The sequence below is a fragment of the Triticum aestivum genome, chromosome 3B (assembly GCF_018294505.1).
Source record: "Triticum aestivum cultivar Chinese Spring chromosome 3B, IWGSC CS RefSeq v2.1, whole genome shotgun sequence".
Lineage (NCBI taxonomy): Eukaryota > Viridiplantae > Streptophyta > Magnoliopsida > Poales > Poaceae > Triticum > Triticum aestivum.
In genome coordinates, this window is record NC_057801.1 from 12,168,322 (window position 1) to 12,190,565 (window position 22,244).

General features: G+C 46.6%; 3 protein-coding genes across 5 annotated transcripts; 2 read left to right on the forward strand and 1 right to left on the reverse strand.

Annotated features, from left to right (window-relative positions):
• The first annotated feature begins 8,001 nt into the window (after positions 1-8,001).
• On the forward strand, positions 8,002-10,329 carry LOC123064322 (putative E3 ubiquitin-protein ligase SINA-like 9). Its single transcript, XM_044487819.1, has 3 exons — positions 8,002-8,138; positions 8,663-8,827; positions 9,541-10,329. The coding sequence occupies exons 1-3, from the start codon at positions 8,130-8,132 to the stop codon at positions 10,183-10,185; spliced, it is 819 nt and encodes a 272-aa protein (XP_044343754.1). The 5' UTR covers positions 8,002-8,129; the 3' UTR covers positions 10,186-10,329.
• Positions 10,330-15,388: 5,059 nt separating this feature from the next.
• On the reverse strand, positions 15,389-21,420 carry LOC123068239 (putative pentatricopeptide repeat-containing protein At5g52630). Of its 3 annotated transcripts, XR_006431625.1 has the most exons (5): positions 21,223-21,420; positions 18,799-21,109; positions 17,607-17,680; positions 16,477-17,520; positions 15,389-16,410 (listed from the first exon to the last, which is right to left on the reverse strand). XR_006431625.1 is itself a non-coding variant. In XM_044490747.1 (2 exons), the coding sequence occupies exons 1-2, from the start codon at positions 21,403-21,405 to the stop codon at positions 18,869-18,871; spliced, it is 2,424 nt and encodes an 807-aa protein (XP_044346682.1). In that variant the 5' UTR covers positions 21,406-21,420; the 3' UTR covers positions 18,530-18,868. The 3 variants fall into 3 exon arrangements, 1 of the variants encoding a protein (XP_044346682.1); XR_006431624.1 differs by having other exon boundaries at positions 16,477-17,680; XM_044490747.1 differs by lacking the exons at positions 15,389-16,410; positions 16,477-17,520; positions 17,607-17,680 and having other exon boundaries at positions 18,530-21,109.
• LOC123067142 (uncharacterized) lies at positions 15,811-16,776 on the forward strand. Its single transcript, XM_044490064.1, has 2 exons — positions 15,811-15,990; positions 16,054-16,776. The coding sequence occupies exons 1-2, from the start codon at positions 15,811-15,813 to the stop codon at positions 16,774-16,776; spliced, it is 903 nt and encodes a 300-aa protein (XP_044345999.1).
• Positions 21,421-22,244: the final 824 nt, after the last annotated feature.

Sequence of the window (22,244 nt, forward strand, 5' to 3'; positions counted from 1 at the left end):
GCTACTGCTAAATTTACTACAAAAATTTAGCCCCATCTCCTCTATCCGATCCACTCACACAGTCACACACTAGCTCACTGGATCCCCTCTCAATCCCCCGCGCCGGTCCACCCCCGTCGCCCCTCCTCCGTCTGCGCCGCCGTCACCTCCTCCTCCTTGCTGGACTCGGTACCGGCCTCCTCCTCCGTCCTCCCTCTCCACTCGCCGCTGGCCGGCCCCTCCTCGCTCCGCCTTCCTCCTCCGTCCTCCCTCCACTGGCCGCGCCGGCCGGCCCCTCCTTGCTCCGCCTTCCTCCTCCACCCTACTCTCTTCTCCCTCCTCGAGTCACCCCTCCTTCTCCCTCCTGCCAGCTACATTTTGATTTAGTAGCTAGGCTAGTTCATATGCAACATTTTGATTTAGTTGATATGATTTAGTTGATTTAGTAGGGTAGTTGATTTAGTTGACTTAGAACATTTTGATTTAGTTGATTTAATAGGCTAGTTCATTTAGTTGATTTAGTTGACTTATAACATTTTGATTTAGTTGATTTAGTATGCTAGTTCATTTAGTTGATTTAGAACATTTTGATTTAGTTGATTTAGTAGGCTAGTTGATTTAGTTGATTTAGAACATTTTGATTTAGTTGATTTAGTAGGCTAGTTGATTTAGTTGACTTAGAACATTTTGATTTAGTTGATTTAGTAGGCTAGTTCATATGCAACATTTTGATTTAGTTGATATGATTTAGTTAATTTAGTAGGCTGGTTGATTTACTTGACTTAGAACATTTTGATTTAGTTGATTTAGTAGGCTAGTTGATTTAGTTAATTTAGAACATTTTGATTTAGTTGATTTAGTAGGCTAGTTGATTTAGTTGACTTAGAACATTTTGATTTAGTTGATCGTTAATCCTTTGCTCATATTGCTTTAGGAAAAATGGCGCCACCACCACCACCACTATGTCGACTGTGCAAATCAAGATGCGCCAACAGCCTTGCAACTGGCAAGCTGTTCAGCATCTACTTCCAGCCGAGTTTTCGTCATGCGGCGGTAAGAAATTAGATGAAATGTAATAACTATTTTGTTTTTAGTGTTGGCATTACTGCATTGTGTCATTTTGCTTATTTTACACAGATCATCCCATGCAATGTGAGGTTGAAATTCAACAAGCTGACAGGAGACACTATGACATTTGAGGCTCCTGGGGGGCCGTACACTATGGAGGTCGAGAAAGGACGCAATATGTCGCAGATTGGAGGAGATGGATGGGCCCGTTTCATCGCTCGCATGCGTCTTACTAGTGGTGAGTTGATCAGCTTCTCCTTCCGAGCAGAAAGACCCAAGCTAGCTGTCATTTATCTCAACCTTGTGGAAGATGATGAAGATGACGAAGATGATGAAGATGATGAAGATAATGAGGACCCACTAGATGAAGATGATGAGGACCCACTTCATGAAGCCATCGTAGCTCAAAGAACAAGGCTGAGTGAGGAGGAGGTGTCCAACCTGTGGGACATAATTCCGTCACGTGCTGACTTTGTCGGGGTGCCATTCATGACTCGCTTGACAAATACCATGGTTGATCGACATGATATGGTATGTTATACTTACAAATGCAAATTATCCGATGAATTACTTAGTGTACAATCCAATGATATGGTATGTTGTGTGGAATCTAGTCGATGATATGTTTTAGTGTAGAGTCCGATCACATGCTTATTAGTGTAGAATCTAAAGAAACTATTAATAGTGTAGATAATCCATATGTACTTATTTGCGAGGCTATTTATCAATTGATATGTTTTTCTTATTCAAAAATTGGCAAAGAGCATATCTGTGAGTTATGGTATCGAGCCTGATGAAGAAGGCTCGGCTGGACTACGCCTTACTGCAAGGGGCTCCGTCACAACCTGTACTTACCGCGTGGACACGGACGGTCGCACACACTTAAACTCGGTTGGGTGGAAGAAATTCCTCGATGGCAAGAATCTTCGTGTTGGACAGGCCATCCTAATTACTATCAGGAACACCAACCGCCCAAGCTTAAGGATGATGATTGTCTTCGATATCATCTAGAACTACATATGTGTGTGTGGCTATATCATCTAGAACTACATATGTGTGTGTGGCTATATCATCTAGAACTACATATGATGATCGTCGTCGATATCATCTAGAACTACATATGATGATGGCCGTTGATATGACCTTGTACTGCTTGAGGATGCATGTTGACTATGCATGAAATTGTTATCTAGTACTCCCTTCGTTCCAAATTACTCGTCGTGGTTTGAACTAAAACCACGACGAGTAATTTGGAACGAAGGGAGTACTACCTAGTAATGGTTTATGAATTTGATATCTACTAGCAGTACCTAGTATCTAGTATCTGAAAGGGAAACTGAAAGGGAAAGGGGTAATGGGAAAATGATGAAAGATATAGCAGTAGTGAGGGATGGCGAAATCGCTACAGCTAGGTAATAGTAGCGCGTTCTTAAAAAGCGCTGCTGATATCGTAAACAGTAGTAGCGCGGTAAGGGTCGCGCTACTACTATGAGTTAGCTGTAGCACCTTATTAGTAGCGCGGCCACCCGCGCTGCTGCTAGCCTCAAAACCCGCGCTACTACTAGGGTTTTCCCTAGTAGTGCCAATATAAATAAATAATGAGTTCATTACAGTACCTTATGTGGTGGTTTTTCTTTCTTGCACTAACAGAGTTTATGAGATTTCCTGTTGAGTTTTGTGTTGTGAAGTTTTCAAGTTTTGGGTAAAGATTTGATGGACTATGGAATAAGGAGTGGCAAGAGCCTAAGCTAGGGGATGCCCATGGCACCCCAAGATATTCAAGGATAACCAAAAGCCTAAGCTTGGGGATGCCCCGGAAGGCATTCCCTCTTTCGTCTTCGTCTATCGGTAACTTTACTTGGAGCTATATTTTTATTCGCCACATGATATGTGTTTTGCTTGGAGAGTCTTTTCTTTTTAGATTACCACAATCATCCTTGCTGTACATACCTTTTGGGAGAAGCCCACTTGATTTAGAACTTATTAGAATACGCTATGTGCTTCACTTATATCTTTTGAGCTAGATAGTTTTTGCTCTAGTGCTTCACTTATATCTTTTAGAGAACGGCGGTGGCTTAATTTTGTAGAAATTGTTGATCTCTCATGCTTCACTTATATTATTTTGAGAGTCTCTTAGAACAGGATGGTATTTGCTATGGTTATAAAATTGGTCCTAGAATGATGGGCATCCAAGTTGGGTATAATAAAAACTATCATAGAAAGTGAATTGGATGCTATAATCAATTTGATACTTGATAATTGTTTTGAGATATAGAGGTGGTAATATTGGAGTCATGCTAGTTGGGTGATTATGAATTTAAAGAATACTTGTGTTGAAGTTTGTGATTCCTGTAGCATGCACGTATGGTGAACCGCTTTGTGATGAAGTTGGAGCACAATTTTATTTATTGATTGTCTTCCTTATGAGTGGCAGTCGGGGACGAGCGATGGTCTTTTCCTACCAATCTATCCCCCTAGAAGCATGCGCGTAGTACTTTGTTTTCAATGACTTGTAGATTTTTGCAATAAGTATATGAGTTCTTTATGATTAATGTTGAGTCCACGGATTATACGCACTCTCACCCTTCCATCATTGCTAGCCTCTCTTGTGCCGTGCAACTTTCGCCAGTACCATACACCCACCATATACCTTCCTCAAAACAGCCACCATACCTACCTATTATGGCATTTCCATAGCCATTCTGAGATATATTGTCATGCAACTTTCCACTGTTCCGTTTATATGACACGCATCATCATTGTCATATTGCTCTTTGCATGATCATGTAGTTCACATCGTATTTATGGCAAAGCCACCTTCATAATTTTCATACATGTCACTCTTGATTCATTGCATATCCCGGTACACCGCCGGAGGCATTCATATAGAGTCATATCTTGTTCTAAGTATCGAGTTGTAATCTTGAGTTATAAGTAAATAAAAGTGTGATGATCTTCATTATTAGAGCATTGTCCCAGTGAGGAAAGGATGGTGGAGACTATGATTCCCCCACAAGTTAGGATGAGACTTCGGACTTTATAAAAAAAAGAAAGGCCAAAAAAAGAGAAAGGCCAAATAAAAAATGAGAGAAAAAGAGAGAAGGGACAATGCTACTATCCTTTTTACCACACTTGTGCTTCAAAGTAGCACCATGATCTTCATGATAGAGAGTCTCCTATGTTGTCACTTTCATATACTAGTGGGAATTTTTCATTATAGAACTTGGCTTGTATATTCCAATGATGGGCTTCCTCAAAATGCCCTAGGTCTTCATGAGCAAGCGAGTTGGATGCGCACCCACTTAGTTTCTTTTGTTGAGCTTTCATACATTTATAGCTCTACTGCATCCGTTGCATGGCAATCCCTACTCACTCACATTGATATCTATTAATGGGCATCTTCATAGCCCGTTGATACGCCTAGTTGATGTGAGACTATGTTCTCCTTTTTGTATTCTCCACAACCACCATTCTATTCCACATATAGTGCTATGTCCATGGCTCACGCTCATGTATCGCGTGAAAGTTGAAAAAGTTTGAGATTACTAAAGTATGAAACAATTGCTTGGCTTGTCATCGGGGTTGTGCATGATTAAATACTTTGTGTGATGAAGATAGAGCAACAGCCAGACTATATGATCTTTTCTTTAGTCATGTTATTTTGAGAAGACATGATTGCTTTTATTAGTATGCTTGAAGTATTACTATTTCTTATGTCAATATGAACTTTTATTTTGTATCATTTGGATCTGAACATTCATGCCACAATAAAGAAAATTACATTGAGAATTATGCTAGGTAGCATTCCACATCAAAAATTCTGTTTTTATCATTTACCTACTCGAGGACGAGCAGGAATTAAGCTTGGGGATGCTTGATACGTCTCCAACATATCTATAATTTTTGATTGTTCCATGCTATTATATTACCCGATTTGGATGTTTATGGGCTTTACTTTACACTTTTACATCATTTTTGGGACTAACCTACTAACCGGAGGCCCAACCCGAATTGTTGTTTTTTTGCCTATTTCATTGTTTCAAAGAAAAGGAATATGAAACGGAATCCAAACGCGATGAAACCTTCGGGAGCGATCTTTTTGGAACAAATGCAAACCTGGAGACTTGGAGTGGACGTCAAGCAACAACCAAGGCGGCCACGAGGGTGCTCGGCACGCCCCCTACAGGTGGGCGCGCCCCCCACCCTCATGGGCCCCTCAAACGTCCACCGACCTACTTCTTCCTTCTATATATACCCACGTACCCCGAGAACATCAGAACAGACCACGAAAACCTAATTCCACCGCCACAACCTTCTGTATCCGCGAGATCCCATCTTGGAGCCTTCACCGGCGCTCCGCCGGAGGGGGAATCAACCACGGAGGGCCTCTACATCATCTCCAAGGCCCTTCCGATGAGTTTTTAATAGTTTACCACAGACCTTCGGGTCCATAGTTATTAGCTAGATGGCTTCTTCTCTCTCTTTGAATCTCAATACAAAGTTCTCCTCGATCTTCTTGGAGATCTATTCGATGTAACTCTTTTTGCGGTGTGTTTGTCGAGATCCGATGAATTGTGGGTTTATGATCAAGTTTATCTATGAGAAATATTTGAATCTCTCTGAATTCTTTTATGTGTGATTAATTTATCTTTGCAAGTCTCTTCGAATTATCAGTTTGGCTTGGCCTACTAGATTGATCTTTCTTGCAATGGGAGAAGTGCTTAGCTTTGGGTTCAATCTTGCGGTGTCCTTTCTCAGTGACAGCAGGGGCAGCAAGGCACGTATTGTATTGTTGCCATCGAGGATAAAAAGATGGGGTTTATATCATATTGCATGAGTTTATCCCTCTACATCATGTCATCTTTCTTAATGTGTTACTCTGTTCTTTATGAACTTAATACTCTAGATGCATGCTGGATAGCGGTCGATGTGTGGAGTAATAGTAGTAGATGCAGGCAGGAGTCGATCTACTTGTCACGGACGTGATGCCTATATACATGATCATGCCTAGATAATCTCATAATTATTCGCGTTTCTATCAATTGCTCGATAGTAATTTGTTCACCCACCATAATACTTATGCTATCTTGAGATAAGCCACTAGTGAAACCTATGGCCCCCGGTCTATCTTTTATCATATAAGCTTTCCATCTACTTTTATTTGCATATTTACTTTTCCAATTTATATCATAAAAATACCAAAAATATTTATCTTATCATATTATCTCTATTAGATCTCACTTTCGCAAGTGGTCGTGAAGGGATTGTCAACCCCTTTATTGCGTTGGTTGCGAGGTTCTTGTTTGTTTGTGTGGGTGCGTGGGACTTATGAGGAGCCTCCTACTGGATTGATACCTTGGTTCTTAAAAACTACGGGAAATACTTACGCTACTTTGCTGCATCACCCTTTCCTTTTCAAGGAAAATCAACGCAAGCTCAAGACGTAGCATGCGGCTTCGGAGGCTCCCCCCAAACCCTAGCACCAGGAACCCAAATCCCCTTCCCCCGGCCGTTGCCGCCGCCGCCGCCGGCGGTGGCGGCCGCGCTCGGCCGACGAAGGCAGCGTGCGCTGGCTGCGTCCTCTGGACGGCTTCCCTTCGCGCGGAGTGGGACGTCCTTGAGGCGGCCATGGTGGTGGGTGGCTTTCACGGCGGGGAACGCGGAAGTGCGGTAGCGCGAGCGGATCTAGGGGCGCAGTAGCGTGGCGGAGGTAGGTGGAGCATCGGCTCTGTTGGTGGCGGCAACATGTGCTCAGCCATGGCAGCGGCGGCATTGAGGAGGTCCTGCCAGGAAGGGATCTTGGCGGGCAACGGGTGGCTGGTCGGCCGTTGTGTGAGGAGCGTGCGCTGATGCCCTTGTGGAGTTGGTGCCGGAGTGTGGCTGGAGGCACGTGTGAGCTCCATGCTTGTAGCAGTCCCCTGGAGTGGGTGAAGGCCAACGGTGCTAGATCTGGCCCTTGCCCGGCCTTGGTGTGATGCTGCTGCTCCTCGTCTGTGATGGTGGTGGTGTGGGTCACGTTCTCTCGGTTGCTGCAGTGGTGGCGGTGCGAGGCATCATGGCTAGTACTGCTCATACCTCCGAGGAGTGGAGTTGCACGGCATTACGGATGAAAATCCAGTCCGGTTTTGGCCGGGGCGGTGATGATGGCACCTGTGGGTGTCATTCCCCTCCCTGGAGGCGTCGTCGAGTGTGTCGCCAAATCCCTCGCTTGCTTGGTATTGGCAGTTGTCTCCGGGCGAAAGTCTTGATTCGGCGCTGAATCGGCACGATGGCGATGTCCTCGACGTCGTCCCTCTGTTGGGAGCATCGTGCCAGGAGACTTGGAGTTCCTATGTTCCGCTCCTCCGGTGTTCGCCTTTGCCCTGATTTTTCTTCCTCGGCGCAATGCATGGTCGTTGCTGGTGATTCCAAGAAGGTGCCTTTCTCAGGTCGGATCGAGTCCTGCCATCCTCTTGCCACCTCCTTTTGGCTTTACGGGGATGCTACGTTGACAGGGAAGCTTGGAGGGAGCGGCTGTTTTTCGGAGGTGACCGACGCAGGTCGAGACGCGCCGAGGTTTTCGGTTTTGGGTAGGCTCGTTTGCGTTGTGGTTGTGTTTTCGTGGGTGGCTGTCCTTGGACTAGCCGGATGTGGAATTGTGCTATGCTCGTTGTTCGCAACGAGTTGTAGTCATCTTGTACTTGATATTCTCTTCTTCTACGCAATTTGCATACTCTCAAAAAAATCCTCTATTTATTACCCAAACATTTAAAAAAATCCAGATAAACTTGGGCTCTATTTTATTAATTTGGACTAGAAAAGGTGCAAAAGGGGCCTGGCGTATGTTGCCTCGGGTGTGTGCGTGTGCTGTGGTGGCGTGCGTTTGTACCGGGTTGTTGTTGGTCGATGCTTTATATATAAAACGGGGCGAAAGCCTTTTTCGGTAAAGGGGCCTGGCGTATGGAGAAGGGAAACAGATCCTCGTTCTCCCTCGACAACCGCTGCTGCTAAAAAATCGCAGAGCTCGACGGGACGGCAACTGGATTCAGAAGCAGCGACCGGGAGAGGGAGATCTCCACCGACCGATCGTCCATCCATCCATCATGGACAAGGTGAAGTACCTTGCACGCATTTCCCTCTCTGATCTCCGTCCAGTCTTTCTTCCTGCAACCGCCGCCGCGATTCACCGCGCGCAAAGCTGAATGGGTTGGTAGGTTGCCCGCTTTAGGAGGAAGCTGGCGTGATCGTGGCCTGACGGAGGTGCGGAAGGGGAGGCGGCACCGGCACCTCCGCTCAAACTCGTGGAGGTGGCGGTGGCGGTGGCGGTGGCGAGGGGCGCCGGTGGCCAGACGTTTAGGGTTTGGGGGCAAATTGAGTGGAGCGCGTGCGCTCACGTAATATCCCCAATTTGGAGCGATTATTGCAGATTTCTATGGTCTGACTCTGTCTGATCCAAGATAATCCTGATTTTCCAATTGGGCATTTTGACGTCTCCTGTACCAACCTTCGAAAATGGACCTTGAAATCTCTGAAAATTCGATCATACTTTTTTTTCTTTTCTTTTTTGCTTCATTACCTTAGCCATCTTTTGCATTACTGATCAATAACGTTGCATTTCGCCGTGAGCAATCTGCAGAAGGCTGGTGCGGAAAGGGCCTCGGCGGAGGAGAACTGCTCCGGGAAGAAGGCTAAGGTCACGGTGGAGGCCGAGGCTGCGGTGTCCACGATCACTCTCAACGTAAACCCCAAGTTGCTGGAGTGCTCTGGTTGTTGGAGCCCGTTGGTTCCACCAATTTTTCAGGTAAAGGAGCGCTGTAGTACAACCTAATATTCCCTTGTTGAATACTTAATAATCCATTCTAGTAAAGTCTTAACCCTGCAACTGAACTCCGTGTACGAGCTATTGACGTTTGACAGCATGTGGCTGGTCTGGATTTCACCAAGAGTATCACAATTATTGTTTCTGATAGTGAACTTGTAGCAAATCTCTTCTTGCATCAATTATGGTGTCCCTGTAATACGTACGTTGGTCGTAGAATTCTAGATTCTTCTTATTCTGATTCTACTAGGAAATTTAATAAATTAATTAAGATGTGTGGGCATATTGGCCACACCACATTTCATTATGTGTTTGACGTTCTGTCCATTTGGGTATGCATTTCTCCTGTGGACGTTCTCTAGCCAATTTGGGTATATATGTATTTTTCTCCTGTGTGGCCAATCAATTTTAGCCTCTCTGGATCACCGAGAGAACCCAGATTTAACAAACTGTTACTACCATGAAAGTCATATATATGTGCAGTAACAGACTTTGTGCCAAAGGTTTGGAAAGCCATTATCAAGTGATACATGAACTCTAAATTTGCGAAGATGCTATGCTTTGTATCACAATTACTGTACATTGTAAGTAACAAATCTGGCAGCAGCACTTGTGTTGTTTCAGTAACACTTGTATGTTTTTTGTTCTGTTTCAGTAACAACTTTATGTTCCTGTTTCTCTCTTTTTGTCTGCAGTGCACAAATGGCCATATCACATGCTTAAAGTGCTGCGCCGATCTGAAGCACAGTAGTTGCGGCTTGTGTGCCTTGGAGCGCACCGGCTGCCACGCCTGGGGGCGCATCCTCGGCGGCCTCACCATGCCGTGCTCGTTCCAGGGGCACGGGTGTACCGAGACGATCCGGTTCACGGAGAAGCTGGCCCATGAAGAGTCCTGCCTCCACGCCCCATGCCACTGCCCCATCGCTGGCTGCCACCCCTACCATGGCCGGTCCCTGCGCGACCACATCAACTTGGAGCACGCTACAATCCAGTACACCCGCGTCACAGCCAGAAGCCTCTACCCCCTGAGCATGCGCAACGACGAGCCAGCCCGCCTGGTGTCCCTAGGCAGCAGGGCGGTGTTTCTCCTTGTGGTCGACCGGAGCATCCCGTCGGGGCGTGCGCTGTCGTTGATCCACCTTGTGAGTGACCCGATCGAAAAGGAGGATTTCAAGTACAAGATCGAAGTGCATACGCGGATTGGCATTCTCTCTGTGTCCGGCAGCGAGACACCGAGCGTCGGGCGGCTGACGAGGACGTACCAGGCAGGTGCGTTGCTGTTCCTATCAGACGCCGTGTGGTCTCCCCAGGATTCTCCCGTGTACCTCGAGCTGAAATGAATCTAGACAAGCTGTATGCCGTTCAGTTCGAAAACCTTTACTCAATCTGATAGTAGAATTCTGAGACTCCATTCTATATTTGTACTCTTGTCAGCTGTGTCGATGTGGTTATAGTTACTAGTATATTATATTGGAACTGTCGAAGTTGGGTAATTGGACAATTTTTCGATAATTTTCTGGGGATAATTTTACATAGAATACCCTACTGGAATGCCTTGTTTTGTCTTGTAAGGTTGGAGCAAACATATATACATGGATGTAGCCGAGAGTTCCGTTGAGCATTTGACAAGGATTAAGTATATTTTTCGTCCCTCAACTCTCTCGAAAATATAAAAATCGTCCCTCAACTTCGAAACCGGTAAAGGTTAGTCCCTCAACTTCTCAAACCGGATAACTTTAGTCCCTCGGGTGGTTTTGTTGATGACGTGGCATGGTTTTGACCCTAGTATTCAGAGTTGACTATCACCTCTTCTTCGTTCTATTTTCCCACGCAATAGGCATTTCATCGAATAGTTGATGCGCACACTCTGGCTCGTGGGCTCCTGCCACCTGCGCTCGTCGGCTACTTGCTGCTGAGGCCAACTTAGATCGGGATATTGGAGAGACATGGAGAGGTGGGAGGAGCTCGCGGTGGCCGGTGGCTGCACGGCCCTTGTCGTAGCTTGAACCTTGAGCAGGAGGGGGGCCGACACCGGCTCTTTTCCTCCTCCGCACCAATGCCAGGCACGGGTCCATGGCGCATTCTTGGCGTCTTGATCCAGAGGCAGCCTCTCGTACGTGGTGTTGCCGGACGTGGCTGCAATCACCATGACGGGGCCAAAGCCCGGACGCGGACAGCTCTCCCATCACGGTAGCGCCCACAGGCGAGGTACGCGGCGAGCCCCGTTGTTCCAGGAGACGCCGACGCCGGACAGGGACAGTATCTCAAACCGGCCGGTAGGACGACGGCGGCTGCCCCGGTCCGCGCGGGCTCCAATCGTGAATGCATCTGTTACTTGTGTACTTCTAGCCGGGACGCGTCCTTTCCGGCAAGGTGCACGGCTAGCTCGATTTCTTTCCGAGCTAGGTACCGCAGTACATGCTACACGAAGAGAGATGCATACGTACACAAGCAACGCATGCTAGATAATCGATTTACCCTGGAGGAATCCATCAACCTGGTAGTAGCTAGCTTCGATTGATATGAGGAACCAGAAAAAAATGGCGATGCAAAATAAATTGTACCGTGGTGTTCAGCTTAATGTCAATGAAACGCGGTGCCAGCCAAGGACCTCATCGGCCTCGCCGTGGCCGGCGCCCATGCCTCGTCAAAGCTCAATGTGGCGAGTACGGTGACCAAGCTAGAGGTGGCGTGAACGCTGGCCAAGCTCCAGCAGGCCGTTTCCCTCGCAGAAGCTGCCACGGCCACGAGGGTCAAAACCATCCCACATGATCAACGAAACCATAAGTGGTATGAGGGACTAAACTTATCCGGTTTGAAAAATTGAGGGACTAAGTTTTACTGTTTTGAAGTTGAGGGACCATTTCTATATTATCAAGAGAGTTGAGGGACTAAAAATATACTTGGATCGAAAGGAACTTGAGAACCTTCACTTTGTTGCTAGCTCGGTTCAGGAAGTTTTCGAGTCTGTCCTAGAGGATTTTAGGATGTTGAAAGCAGCTGGCTGTTTCATTCAGCATGTATGATGCTTCATGCTTGTACCTGATGACACACTCAACACATTCTCTGCATTGTTGGTTGTGATTCCCTGTACTCCCTAATTTCTACCTTAATAAAGATCGGCTTCAGCCCTTCGAGAATAGTGATTGGATCGCATCTAAGCAGTTGGAGCACAGGGGTGTTCCCCGCACAGTTGGAGCGCATCTGGCAATTCCAGCAGTTCATCGTCAGGAGCCAGTTCATCTACAATAACATGGGTGGAATCTACCGCGAGATCCTGCCGGAACCCGAGCACTTGTGATCTCCAAGGTGCTTTACACCTTCGACATCGGTGCCAATGACCTCACCATGGGCTACGTAGGTAACATGACATGACCACAGAGCAAGTCAAGGCCTATGTCCCCGATCTCATGGAGAGGCTCCCGTCGGCCATCCAGACCGTGTACAGGCTGGGGGCGAGGTATTGGGTGATCAACATGGGGACGCTCAGGTGCCCGCTGTACGCCTTGGTGTACCGCCCGGACAGAGCTCGCTCCTTCCTCTTCTTCCTTCTCTAACCCCCCTTCCCTAAAGTCCAAATCAGTGTTCTCCTTCCCATTTTAATACTCTCCCTCTGTTTTTATATACAAGGCGACTTTGTTTTTCGTGTCATACTTTGACTTATAATTTTTGGTCAACAAATATGGGTTATATGTCATCAAAACATATAATCAAAAAGTTCTTTGAAATGTGCATCTAATGACACAGAGTACTTTTTTATGACATATGACTCACATTTTAGTATCATGCAATTTGTAATATTTATATGTATAATTGTATATGCGGTTTAGGAATAGGAATTTTTTTAGGCATGGTTTAGAACTAGGTACAAGAACCTTCAAATGTTGAATTTAATCTGACATGGGCCTTGACCCTTTTTTTTATGTGGCCACGGGCCTTAACTGTCTTCCAGAGAATAAGAGTGGCGATGATGGGCAATGGACCAAAAATGTGTAGGCCCAGTTGACCGGCGCCGACCTTTTGCAGATTTGATTTGAATTTGAGGCCGAGACGGTACTGTGTTGCCTGCCATCATACACCCTCCTTATTCTTCCTCCTCCGTCTTGTGTGTATAACGAGGGTGGCCCGGCCAGAATCTAGAAACTCTTGATTGATCGGTGCTCCCTGCTTCTGCTTCCAGATGGCGCTGAACGAGGGCCTCGCCAGGTTCAGGCTGCTGCATCAGGAGAGGAACCAGGCGGCTCTATCCGCCATCGCCACAGCAAAAACTTCTTCGTCATCATCCACCAGGCCGTCGCCGTGCCAGCAGCAACCCTCCCCAACTCCAACTCCAAGGCCGGTGGCTAAACCATCGCCGCCAGTGCCTGCCGCCAGACTCTCCAACGACGCGGCACGGCCAAAAGAGACAAACACAGTGAGGAAGTTGGCCTCCGGAACACGGATCAGATTCTCCGATGACACAGCGCGGCTACAGAAGATCAATGAAGTGAGGAGGGTTAAAGTATTGCTTTCATGTCAATGCAAAACGAATGGAAATGGTGAAAGCCTAAAAAAACAAAGAAAACCGTTGAAATATGTGAACCAAACAAACAAAACCGAAAGAAAGAAAGAAAGAAAGAAAGAAAAAAAAAACAGTGAAGAAAAGAAAGAAAGAAAGAAATCCGGTGAGAAAAGAAAGAAAAAAGAAAAACAAAAGAACCTAGTAAATAAGTGGAAAACCCGACTCGTTTGCCTCAAGTAGCCTGCACCTCCTATTTCATCATGAACTCGATACTGGCTCGAATGGCGCCGGTACCGACAACTGAGGAGATCTATTTTGTTTGTTGGAGTTGGGTAATTGGATAAGTTTTTGATAATTTTCTGGAAGTGGAATGATAGCAAGGATGACTTTAGATAGAATACCCTACTGGAATGTGTTGTTTTGTCTTGTAAGCTTGGAGCAACATCTAGACATGGATGTAGCCGAGAGTTCATTGAGCCGTTGACAAGGACTGAACTGTAAATAGTGATTGGATCGCATCTGGGCCGTCTCGTAAATTCATGATTTGGATCCCACAATTATGGCCCATCTCAGTAAATTCAAACTTCTTACAAGCGGTGAAGTTTGCCATAGCTATATGTCGCCTGTTTCATGTCCTAAGTAGGTCTCGCAACGCAGATGGGCTGACCCAATATGGGTCTTAGGGGAGCGGTTTTTTCAAGGAAGTTTTTGTCTGGCTTTTTCGCGTGGTATTTTCTGTTTGTTTCTGCCGTAGTTTCGATGGGTTTTCCTCATTTATTTTAGTGATGGTTTTGACTATTTTTTCCTGTTTGTTTTTGTGGTGGTTTTTTTTCCTATGAGGTTTTGCCGAGGCGAGCATGCGTGATTATAGATGGTTTCTTTTGTCTCCAATCTGATTAGGCTAAAGTGTTCATTTTAAATCTTGATTAGCACTGGTACTAAAGAAAGATAAAACATACGTTATTGATTAAGGTTGCACCCAGAATAGCATTTTAAAAATAGTTAACATTTAAAATAACATCATATTTAGATTCTACACTTTTTTCTGATCAAATTCTATATATAACATGTTAAAATTGCAGTTAGATATGGATAATTTTTAAAGGCATTTGATGTGGACTGCGAGTTGTAATAGCTCAAACTTAATTCATGCCACCAAGCACCTAATTGTAATTTTCTTTATATTAAAAGAATGTCTAAGTTTTGCTCATAAATCACATTTAGTGTGTAGGCAGGTCAAGCCAAGATGCAATAAAAAGAAAGAAAAGGAAAAAAGAAATTAAAAAGGAAGAAAACCAATGCGAAAAGAATGAAAACCGAGATTGAAACAAAGAAAAATGACGAAAGAAGAGAAAACCAAAGAAAAACAAAGAAAAATAACGAAAGAAGAGAAAAAACAAAGAGGATATCATTTTGATCTGTATCTGTTTACTATTTAGTATAAAACAGACCAATAACAGAGAGGTATTGCTTAGAAAAGGGATTCAATATATAATCGATCAAAGTAATGGGTCTTCCTTTGTGGTGATAAATTGCCTACTTAACTCAATGGCTAGAGTATTGCTTTCATGTAAATGCAAAATGAATGGAAATGGTGAAAGCCTAGAAAAAAACAAAGAAAACCGCTGAAATATGTGAAACAAACAAACAAAATCGAGTGAAAAAAGAAAGAAAAAAAAACAGTGACGAAGAAAGAAACAAAGAAAAAAACCAGTGAAAAAAAGAAAGAACGAAAACCGGTGAGAAAAGAAAGAAAAAATAAAAAGAAAAGAACCTAGAAAACAAGTGGAAAACCTGATGTATGAGGCGAGACCTTCTTTTATCTCGCAATAAGCGAGAGCTTCTATTTCGCTATAAGCGAGATATAGCTCTTGCGAGGGCCAGTTCTTTTGCTGGTTTCTAGAATAAGCTGCACCCTGCCTAGTCTATTCTAGAAGCTTAACCAAATGTATTTATTTTAAACCTCTTAATTAAGACTTAATTTTTTTTGAACATCAGTACAGACACAAGCGCTCATATACACGCACATACACTCATCTCTATGAACGCACACACGCACACCCTACCCCTATGAGCACCTCCGAAAGACTGAGCTAAATGCGAGCACCGGAATTTGAACCCTGATGGGCTGGGAATACCACAGTCCCTCTAACCATTCAACCACAAGTTGGTTCGCCTAATTAAGACTTAACTAGTAGTACTAGGCTTATACAAAAAATTGGTTGGCTTCCAAAAAATGCCACCAAAGGAACGGGCCCTTAACCGTCTTGCACACGAAGCCGTCTACTCCGTTTATTTTGAATCCGAAGCCGTGTCGCTGCCTCCTCTCATCCGTCTATAATAAGGAGTATATACTCTCGTGCAGGGCTGCCTACCGTCGCCGTCTGCAGCGCGCTTCAAACGCTTCGCCGCCGTACTGCTCCGACCATCTTCTTTCCTTGATCAAGGACTGACCCACGCACCGATGGCCTTGAACGATGGCCTCGCCAGGTTCAAGCTGCAGCAGGAGAGGAACCAAGCGGCTCTATCCGCCATCGCCGCAGCAAAAACTTCTTCATCATCATCATCCACCAGGCCGTCGCCGTCCCAGCAGCAACCCGGTGCAGCTCCAACTCCAAGGCCGGCGGCTAAACCATCGCCGCCAGTGCCTGCCGTCAGAATCTCCGATGACACGGCGCGGCTAAAAGAGACCAACACCGCGAGGAAGTTGGCCGCCGGAGCACAGATCAGATTCTCCGATGACACAGCACGCCTACAGAAGATCAATGAAGTTAGGAGGTCCCCCGTCGGAAAACAGATCAGAGATGTCATCGCGCTGCTCGAGAGGACGAGGGAAGCTCTCACGGCGCACCAGATAAACGAGAAAACCTACGTCGACATCGATGGCGCCATCGCCGAGCGCCTGAGGAACAACCCCAAGGTGCGCTTTGACGGGGAGCGCTACTCGTACAAGCGCACGCACGACGTCAGGGGCAAAGACGAGCTGCTCTCGCTCGTCGGAAGCTTCCCCGACGGCCTCCCGGCGTCGGAGGTGGAGGACGCGTATCCATCCGTGCTGGAAGACCTGCAGGCCCTGAAATCTTCAGGCGACATCTTTTTGCTGCCGGTCGAGAGAGACATGATTGCCTACCCGGATGACCCGAGGTCGAGGATGGAGGTGGACGCCGAGCTCAAGAAGATGTTCCACGACATCAAGCTGCCGGTAAACATGGTGGACGTCGAGAAGGAGCTCCGGAAGAACGGCGAGAAGCCGGCCACCGACACGGCCAAGAGGCGTGCCGCTGAGCAGATCCATGGCCGGCAACCGGAGCCGGAGAAGGCCAGGAAGAAGCCGCGCGGGATCACCAGCAGGACCAAGCTCACCAACGCTCATCTCCCGGGACTCTTCGACCTGCCTGTAGATAATAAGGACTCGAAAGATTTCATCTGATAGAAGATGTAACTGATAGAGATGTACCTGACAGTGCCAGGCAATATCAAAAGTGTAGAACTAATATTTTTCTTCTGAAACTATGGAGTTACTATCTAAGATTACAATCCAGTTTCAATGGTCTAGATTGACTAATCGTACAATGAATCTTATTGAAGAAACCTAAGGACAAATGTGGTATTAACTCTGAATATATTTGAACAGCCAACATTCTCAGGATGTGAAAAGCCTGATGTAGGTTCAGTGTTAGTAAATTGGACTGTCTACCTCGTAAGATGGCACAAGTGACAGAAAAAAGCCTGTGTAGTTTCTTTTGAGGGGTAATGTATTGTGTAATACCTTTAAACAGTTTCAGGCAAATAATTTTGCCCCGAGTACAAACCGTGCTCTGCAATCAGATAGAACATCACTGCAGTTCCCAAAAATAGAGATCTGTTGAAAGAACACAAGTTCTACACGTCCAAAAATCAAGACTTAGAAGTACTCACCTGTCAAAAGCAACCCCATGCGGGCATGTCAACGGGGATGACACCGACAAGGAGCACACATCATGTCTTCGCCCGCGAGGACGGTTGGTCCCAGCTGGATGTGGACCTCGATCAACTTGTTGTACATGAATTTGGAGTGGCACTGCTGCTTGCCTGACAAGTGGCCCAGAAGCACCACCGTTGGTCCGCTGAAGCCACAACTCGTTTCAGGGCAGAAGCATGGCGCATGTGGGCAACCCTTCTCGTGGTCTTCTTTCTGGTAGTAGGTTATCCTTTTAGTGCATCCACGGTTGCCATGGGACTGGAGCAAGCAACTTTGATGGATTAATTGACATGTTCTACCATGTAGGAGCGATTGTAGACCGTGGGAAGAGCTTCTCGTGGCAAGACGGACATATGTCATGCCCAACAGTTCACTGAGGAACAGAGATGAAACAATAAATGTATGAATTGGTAAATATGCTGAAATTAACTTGAATGAAATACAACCAAAGTGATGAACAACATGCTAACCCTGAAGTATGCATCACTTGGCGAGTACATGGAGGAATAGACATATCCTAATTCATGTGAAAATGCCCAGAAAGTAAACCAGGAGCAATCGAAATGGCCTGTGTGGAAATGAGCGATAGGGAAACATCCCCATTATAGATAGGTTGACATGCATATCTACATCTGATGCTGTTCTAACCAGACCTGACGGATTGTACATATGCCATTGAAATGGTTGAAGCCAATTTTTATGCTTCAGAGTTCAGGTTACAGCCGTTTTAGTTTAGCTCAGAAACTTGAGGTATATAATAACAACATCCATACTTTTACTTAAACACACATCAATATTCCTCCAATTTTAAAAGAACTTATTTTGTAAGGTAACCATTCCTAGTAGTTTGACGAAAGTTCACCTCAGTAAGATGCACCAAGCCACCCTACCTCCCCTGCTGCAAAAATAACATGTCAACACGGCAAGGAACACAATGTTCTTTCCCTTTTTCTTAACCGTTTCTGCACAGAGATGAGCTTAACACTACAGCTGTCCATATATATCAGATTTCCTGAGCAACCAGTGAATGCTAGATAACAGAATACTCCCTGTTTGGGATTTCCAAACAATGACGAACAGAAAGATTTCGCAGTGTGTATATATTCCAATTATTTGTAGATACGCTACAAATAATCTTTACAATTCACAAAGTGTGTATGATACAACAAAACTGATACATGCACAATGCTTCCACTCAAATTATGGGCCAGAGAATTCAAAATTTGAGTAAGCATTATGAGTGAATTAAAACAATGAAACCTGACCCTAATATGCCAGCATTTACAACAGTTACACAGATATTCACTGTCCTACAGTGCTAAGGATGTGAGCATACCTCAGACAGAAATCTGACTGGGTTTATGCATGGTCATATATACTCATATGTCACCGATGCCGACTGAATAAATCATGCTTTCATACAAAAATCTACAAACAAACGGACATCTCATGGTAGCTTGCAGTAAACAAGTTCTTCAGAGTAAGTCAAACCTGTTTCCAATGCAAAAAATTGTCATGTTCTCGGAATAGAATAGCGCGGTGCGCATGAGATTTTTCGGCATCACAGGAGGAGCGCACCACCGAAATCCCCACACGAGCACCGACCATCCTTGAACTTGTGAAGCCGTTTGCTGTCCCGGACAACAATCTCTCTGTTTGCGAGTAGTGAGAAGTATTTGATAGAGCTGTGGCAGTCCCTGCACATGGTGATGTTCTTGGTCACACGGACTGTCGCACCAGGAGGTGTTTTGAGCAGCCCCAGTGCAACAGCCAACCTCTCACTGTGGTGCTTTATTAGTGAACCTGCAGCAGCAGCAGGCTTGTCCTCGTCGCCCTCCTTGCTGTCAGATAATAACTCAGGAGCATTCTGGTACGGTTCGTACCCTACGGCCTTAGCCTTTTCCAGCAAATTCTCCAATAATAGATACAACTCTGTAGCTTGTGGGTGAGTCATGTCATCAGCTCTGAAGAAATACACCTTGTCTCTGATTGCAATCCAGCTACGGTCTCTGAGAACCCCGACATCTTCATGTTTGGCCAGTTTCCGCACCCTGGCGACGTCACGCCATCTACCAGTAGACACGTACATGTTCAACAGCAAGACATATGTTTCAATCACTTTCGGCTTGAGCTCAAGGAGCCTATCAGCGGCGTAGAAAGCAAGTTCCATGTTCCCATGACTCCGGCATCCAGCTACCAAACTGGACCAGATGGCCTCGTTCGGCTCAAAGCCTGTTCTCTTGATGAAGGAAAATGCATCATCCAGCCGGCCCAATCGCACGAACATGTCAACCATGCACCCGTAATGGTCCACAAGAGGCTCTATATGATACTCACTCCGCATCATGTCAAAGTAGCGCTCAGCCTCCTCGACTAAACCAGCATAGCTGCAGGCTGACAGCAAACTTACGAATGTGATCTCGTTTGGTTTGGCGCCAGATAATATCATGTCCTCAAAGAGCTGTATCGCATCTCGGGACCGGCCATGCTGCGAGTACCCTGAAATCATAGAGGTCCACGTGACAGGTGTCCGTGTTGGCATCTCGACGAAGGCTTTGGTCGCGCACTCGATGCATCCGCACTTGTTGTACATGTTTACCAGCGCGCTGTTCACAACAACATCCGACAGGCATCCAGTCTTTATCGTGTTTGCATGGATTTGCTCGCCCTGCTCCAAGGCCATCATGGCGCTGCATACTGACAGGATGCTTGAGAAGGTGAACAAGTCTGGCTTCAATTCAGATCTCACGAGATCACGGAATAATTTGAGTGCCTGGAACCCTCTGGAACGAGCATGGAGGTCATCCTTTGCCGAGTCCATGATTTGAGCATACCCGGAGATCATTGCATTCCACGTGATAATACTGCTGCTGTCCATCTCTTCGAACAACCGCATTGCCTCGTCCGTTTCGCCCTTCCTGAGATAGAGGTACATTGTGGAGTTCTTCACCGGAAGATTCGCTTCACACCCAACCTTGTAGCAGAAAGCCTGGACCTGCTTGCCGAGGTTCATATCCAGCCTCGTGCCACACAAGCTCATGACGCTAGTCAACGTGAACTCATTCGGCGTCACCCCTCCCTCGAGCATATCAAGAAACAAACTCACCCCAAGCTCCAGGTAGTTCTCATCTTCGGCGCAGGACGATATCATCGTCGTCCAGGTGATCACATTCTTGTCAGGGGTGCCCTTAAAGGCCCTCAGGCCAGACTCCAAGTCTCCAGACTTGCAGTACATCCTGCAGAGTGAATTGCCCATGCTCGTGATGGTATCGGCCCCATACTTAACCGAGTAGCCATGGACCTGCTGGCCCAGGTCGATCCTGCGCGCGGCAGAGCACGCGTTCAGCATGCCGCCCAGCGTGTAGTGCGACGGGTACCTCCCCAGCTCGAGCATCTCGACGAACACCTCCAGCGCCAGCGCCGGCTCGGAGTTGAGAGTGTGGCCCGTTATCAGCGCCGTCCAGGTGACCACGTTCTTGTCGGGCATTCCGTCGAACAGCCTGCGCGCGTCCCGGCTCGCCCCGCACCTCATGTACACGTTCACCAGGGACGTCGCCACGAACATGTCCGCGACGGTTCCGGTCTTCGCCATGTGGCCGTGCAGGGCCCTGGCGGTGCGGAGGCCCCCTCGGTCGCTGGCTTGGACGCACTGGTGAAGCAGAGGCACGTACATCGCTGACTGCACCGTCCGGCCGTCTTTCAGCATGCTCATTGCTTCCAGGGCATCTAGCGGCCGAGGGGGGCTCTCGGTCTCCAATCTGCCATTTTCCGCTGCTTGGGTGCTCCTCTGATGAGAACCGCCCTGCAAATATGCAATGGTGAAAGGAAAAACAATGAGTCCTGCTGAAGCGAAGCACACGGCAATCTTTCTTGGTCCAGAGAAGAAGGGGGATGAAACATAGAAGGGAAAGTCACCTTGTCGAAGCCGGCGGAGCTCGGCGGGGGCTTGGCAGCGACGGCAGTGGCGGCGCCGGAGACGGCGAGGGAGGGGATGGATGCCATTGGCGCGGCGAGATGGCCAGCATCACTGGGTGTGTGAGAGCGAGGGAATCTCTTTGGGTCGAGTATGAGGCAGCAAGAGGAGATAAGGGTGCGCATGGACCAGGTTTAAGAGCGCGTAGTACTCTAATCTATCCCAAAAAAATATGTACTTTTTTTCTTTAGGCATCCAAAAAATCCTGTGGGCCCAACAGACATGGCGATTTAAAGGCCCATCCCCGATTCCTCTTTGGTGTTTTTATTTCCCTGACGAACCAAAAAATAATCGGCCGGCCACCCTCCTGCTACCTGGCATCTAGCTCCGACCACTGCACCGCTGAAGAGGACGAGGAAACCGGCAGAGCCGCCGACCCCTATGCCGCCTCATCTTCCCCCCTCACAACATGTGCCTGCCTTCGATCCCTTTACCCTGACACCAACACGAGAGCACACCAAGTACCCAAGGAAATCCCTTGAATGCAACTTGTTTTCTTCTTCTTTTGTTGAGGTCAGCGCACTTGGACATAGTGTGCAACATGATTTGCCGGTGGAAGAGTTTTAAAAGTTTCACTGGTTCAACTGTGAAAGATCACAATGGCATTGAGGACCTCAGGTTCTCGGTGGAGGCAGGGCCAGAGGTGGACCAAGAGGAGAAAGGTGGTTGAGGTCGAGATTGCAACATGAAGAACAAGCTTGGAAGATTGAGCAATTGCAAATTGGAGGAGGATATAACATTGTGCTATGCATGGGTACTGTGAGACCGTAACGAGACCTATCTCCAAGGCGTCGACAAACTGCTGCGGGTGGAGGAGCATAGGTGTGGTGTCGGTGACTAGCAAGAGGAACATCGTAGGATGCATGTCCTTATTTATTTTTAATTCAAAAGCTTTATTGATTACTCGGCAGTAATACATCGCGGGGCATCATCTTCGAGCAACTTTACTAGTCTGTTTAGCATA

Coding starts and splice junctions, on each gene's coding strand:
- LOC123064322 (XM_044487819.1), top strand. Junction 8,828..9,540: donor TGGTTCCACCAATTTTTCAG/GTAAAGGAGCGC, acceptor TTTTGTCTGCAG/TGCACAAATGGCCATATCAC.
- LOC123067142 (XM_044490064.1), top strand. CDS start 15,811: ATGGCCTTGAACGATGGCCTCGCCAGGTTCAAGCTGCAGCAGGAGAGG. Junction 15,991..16,053: donor CGGCTAAACCATCGCCGCCA/GTGCCTGCCGTC, acceptor ACCGCGAGGAAG/TTGGCCGCCGGAGCACAGAT.
- LOC123068239 (XM_044490747.1), bottom strand. CDS start 21,405: ATGCGCACCCTTATCTCCTCTTGCTGCCTCATACTCGACCCAAAGAGA. Junction 21,110..21,222: donor GCTCCGCCGGCTTCGACAAG/GTGACTTTCCCT, acceptor GCATATTTGCAG/GGCGGTTCTCATCAGAGGAG.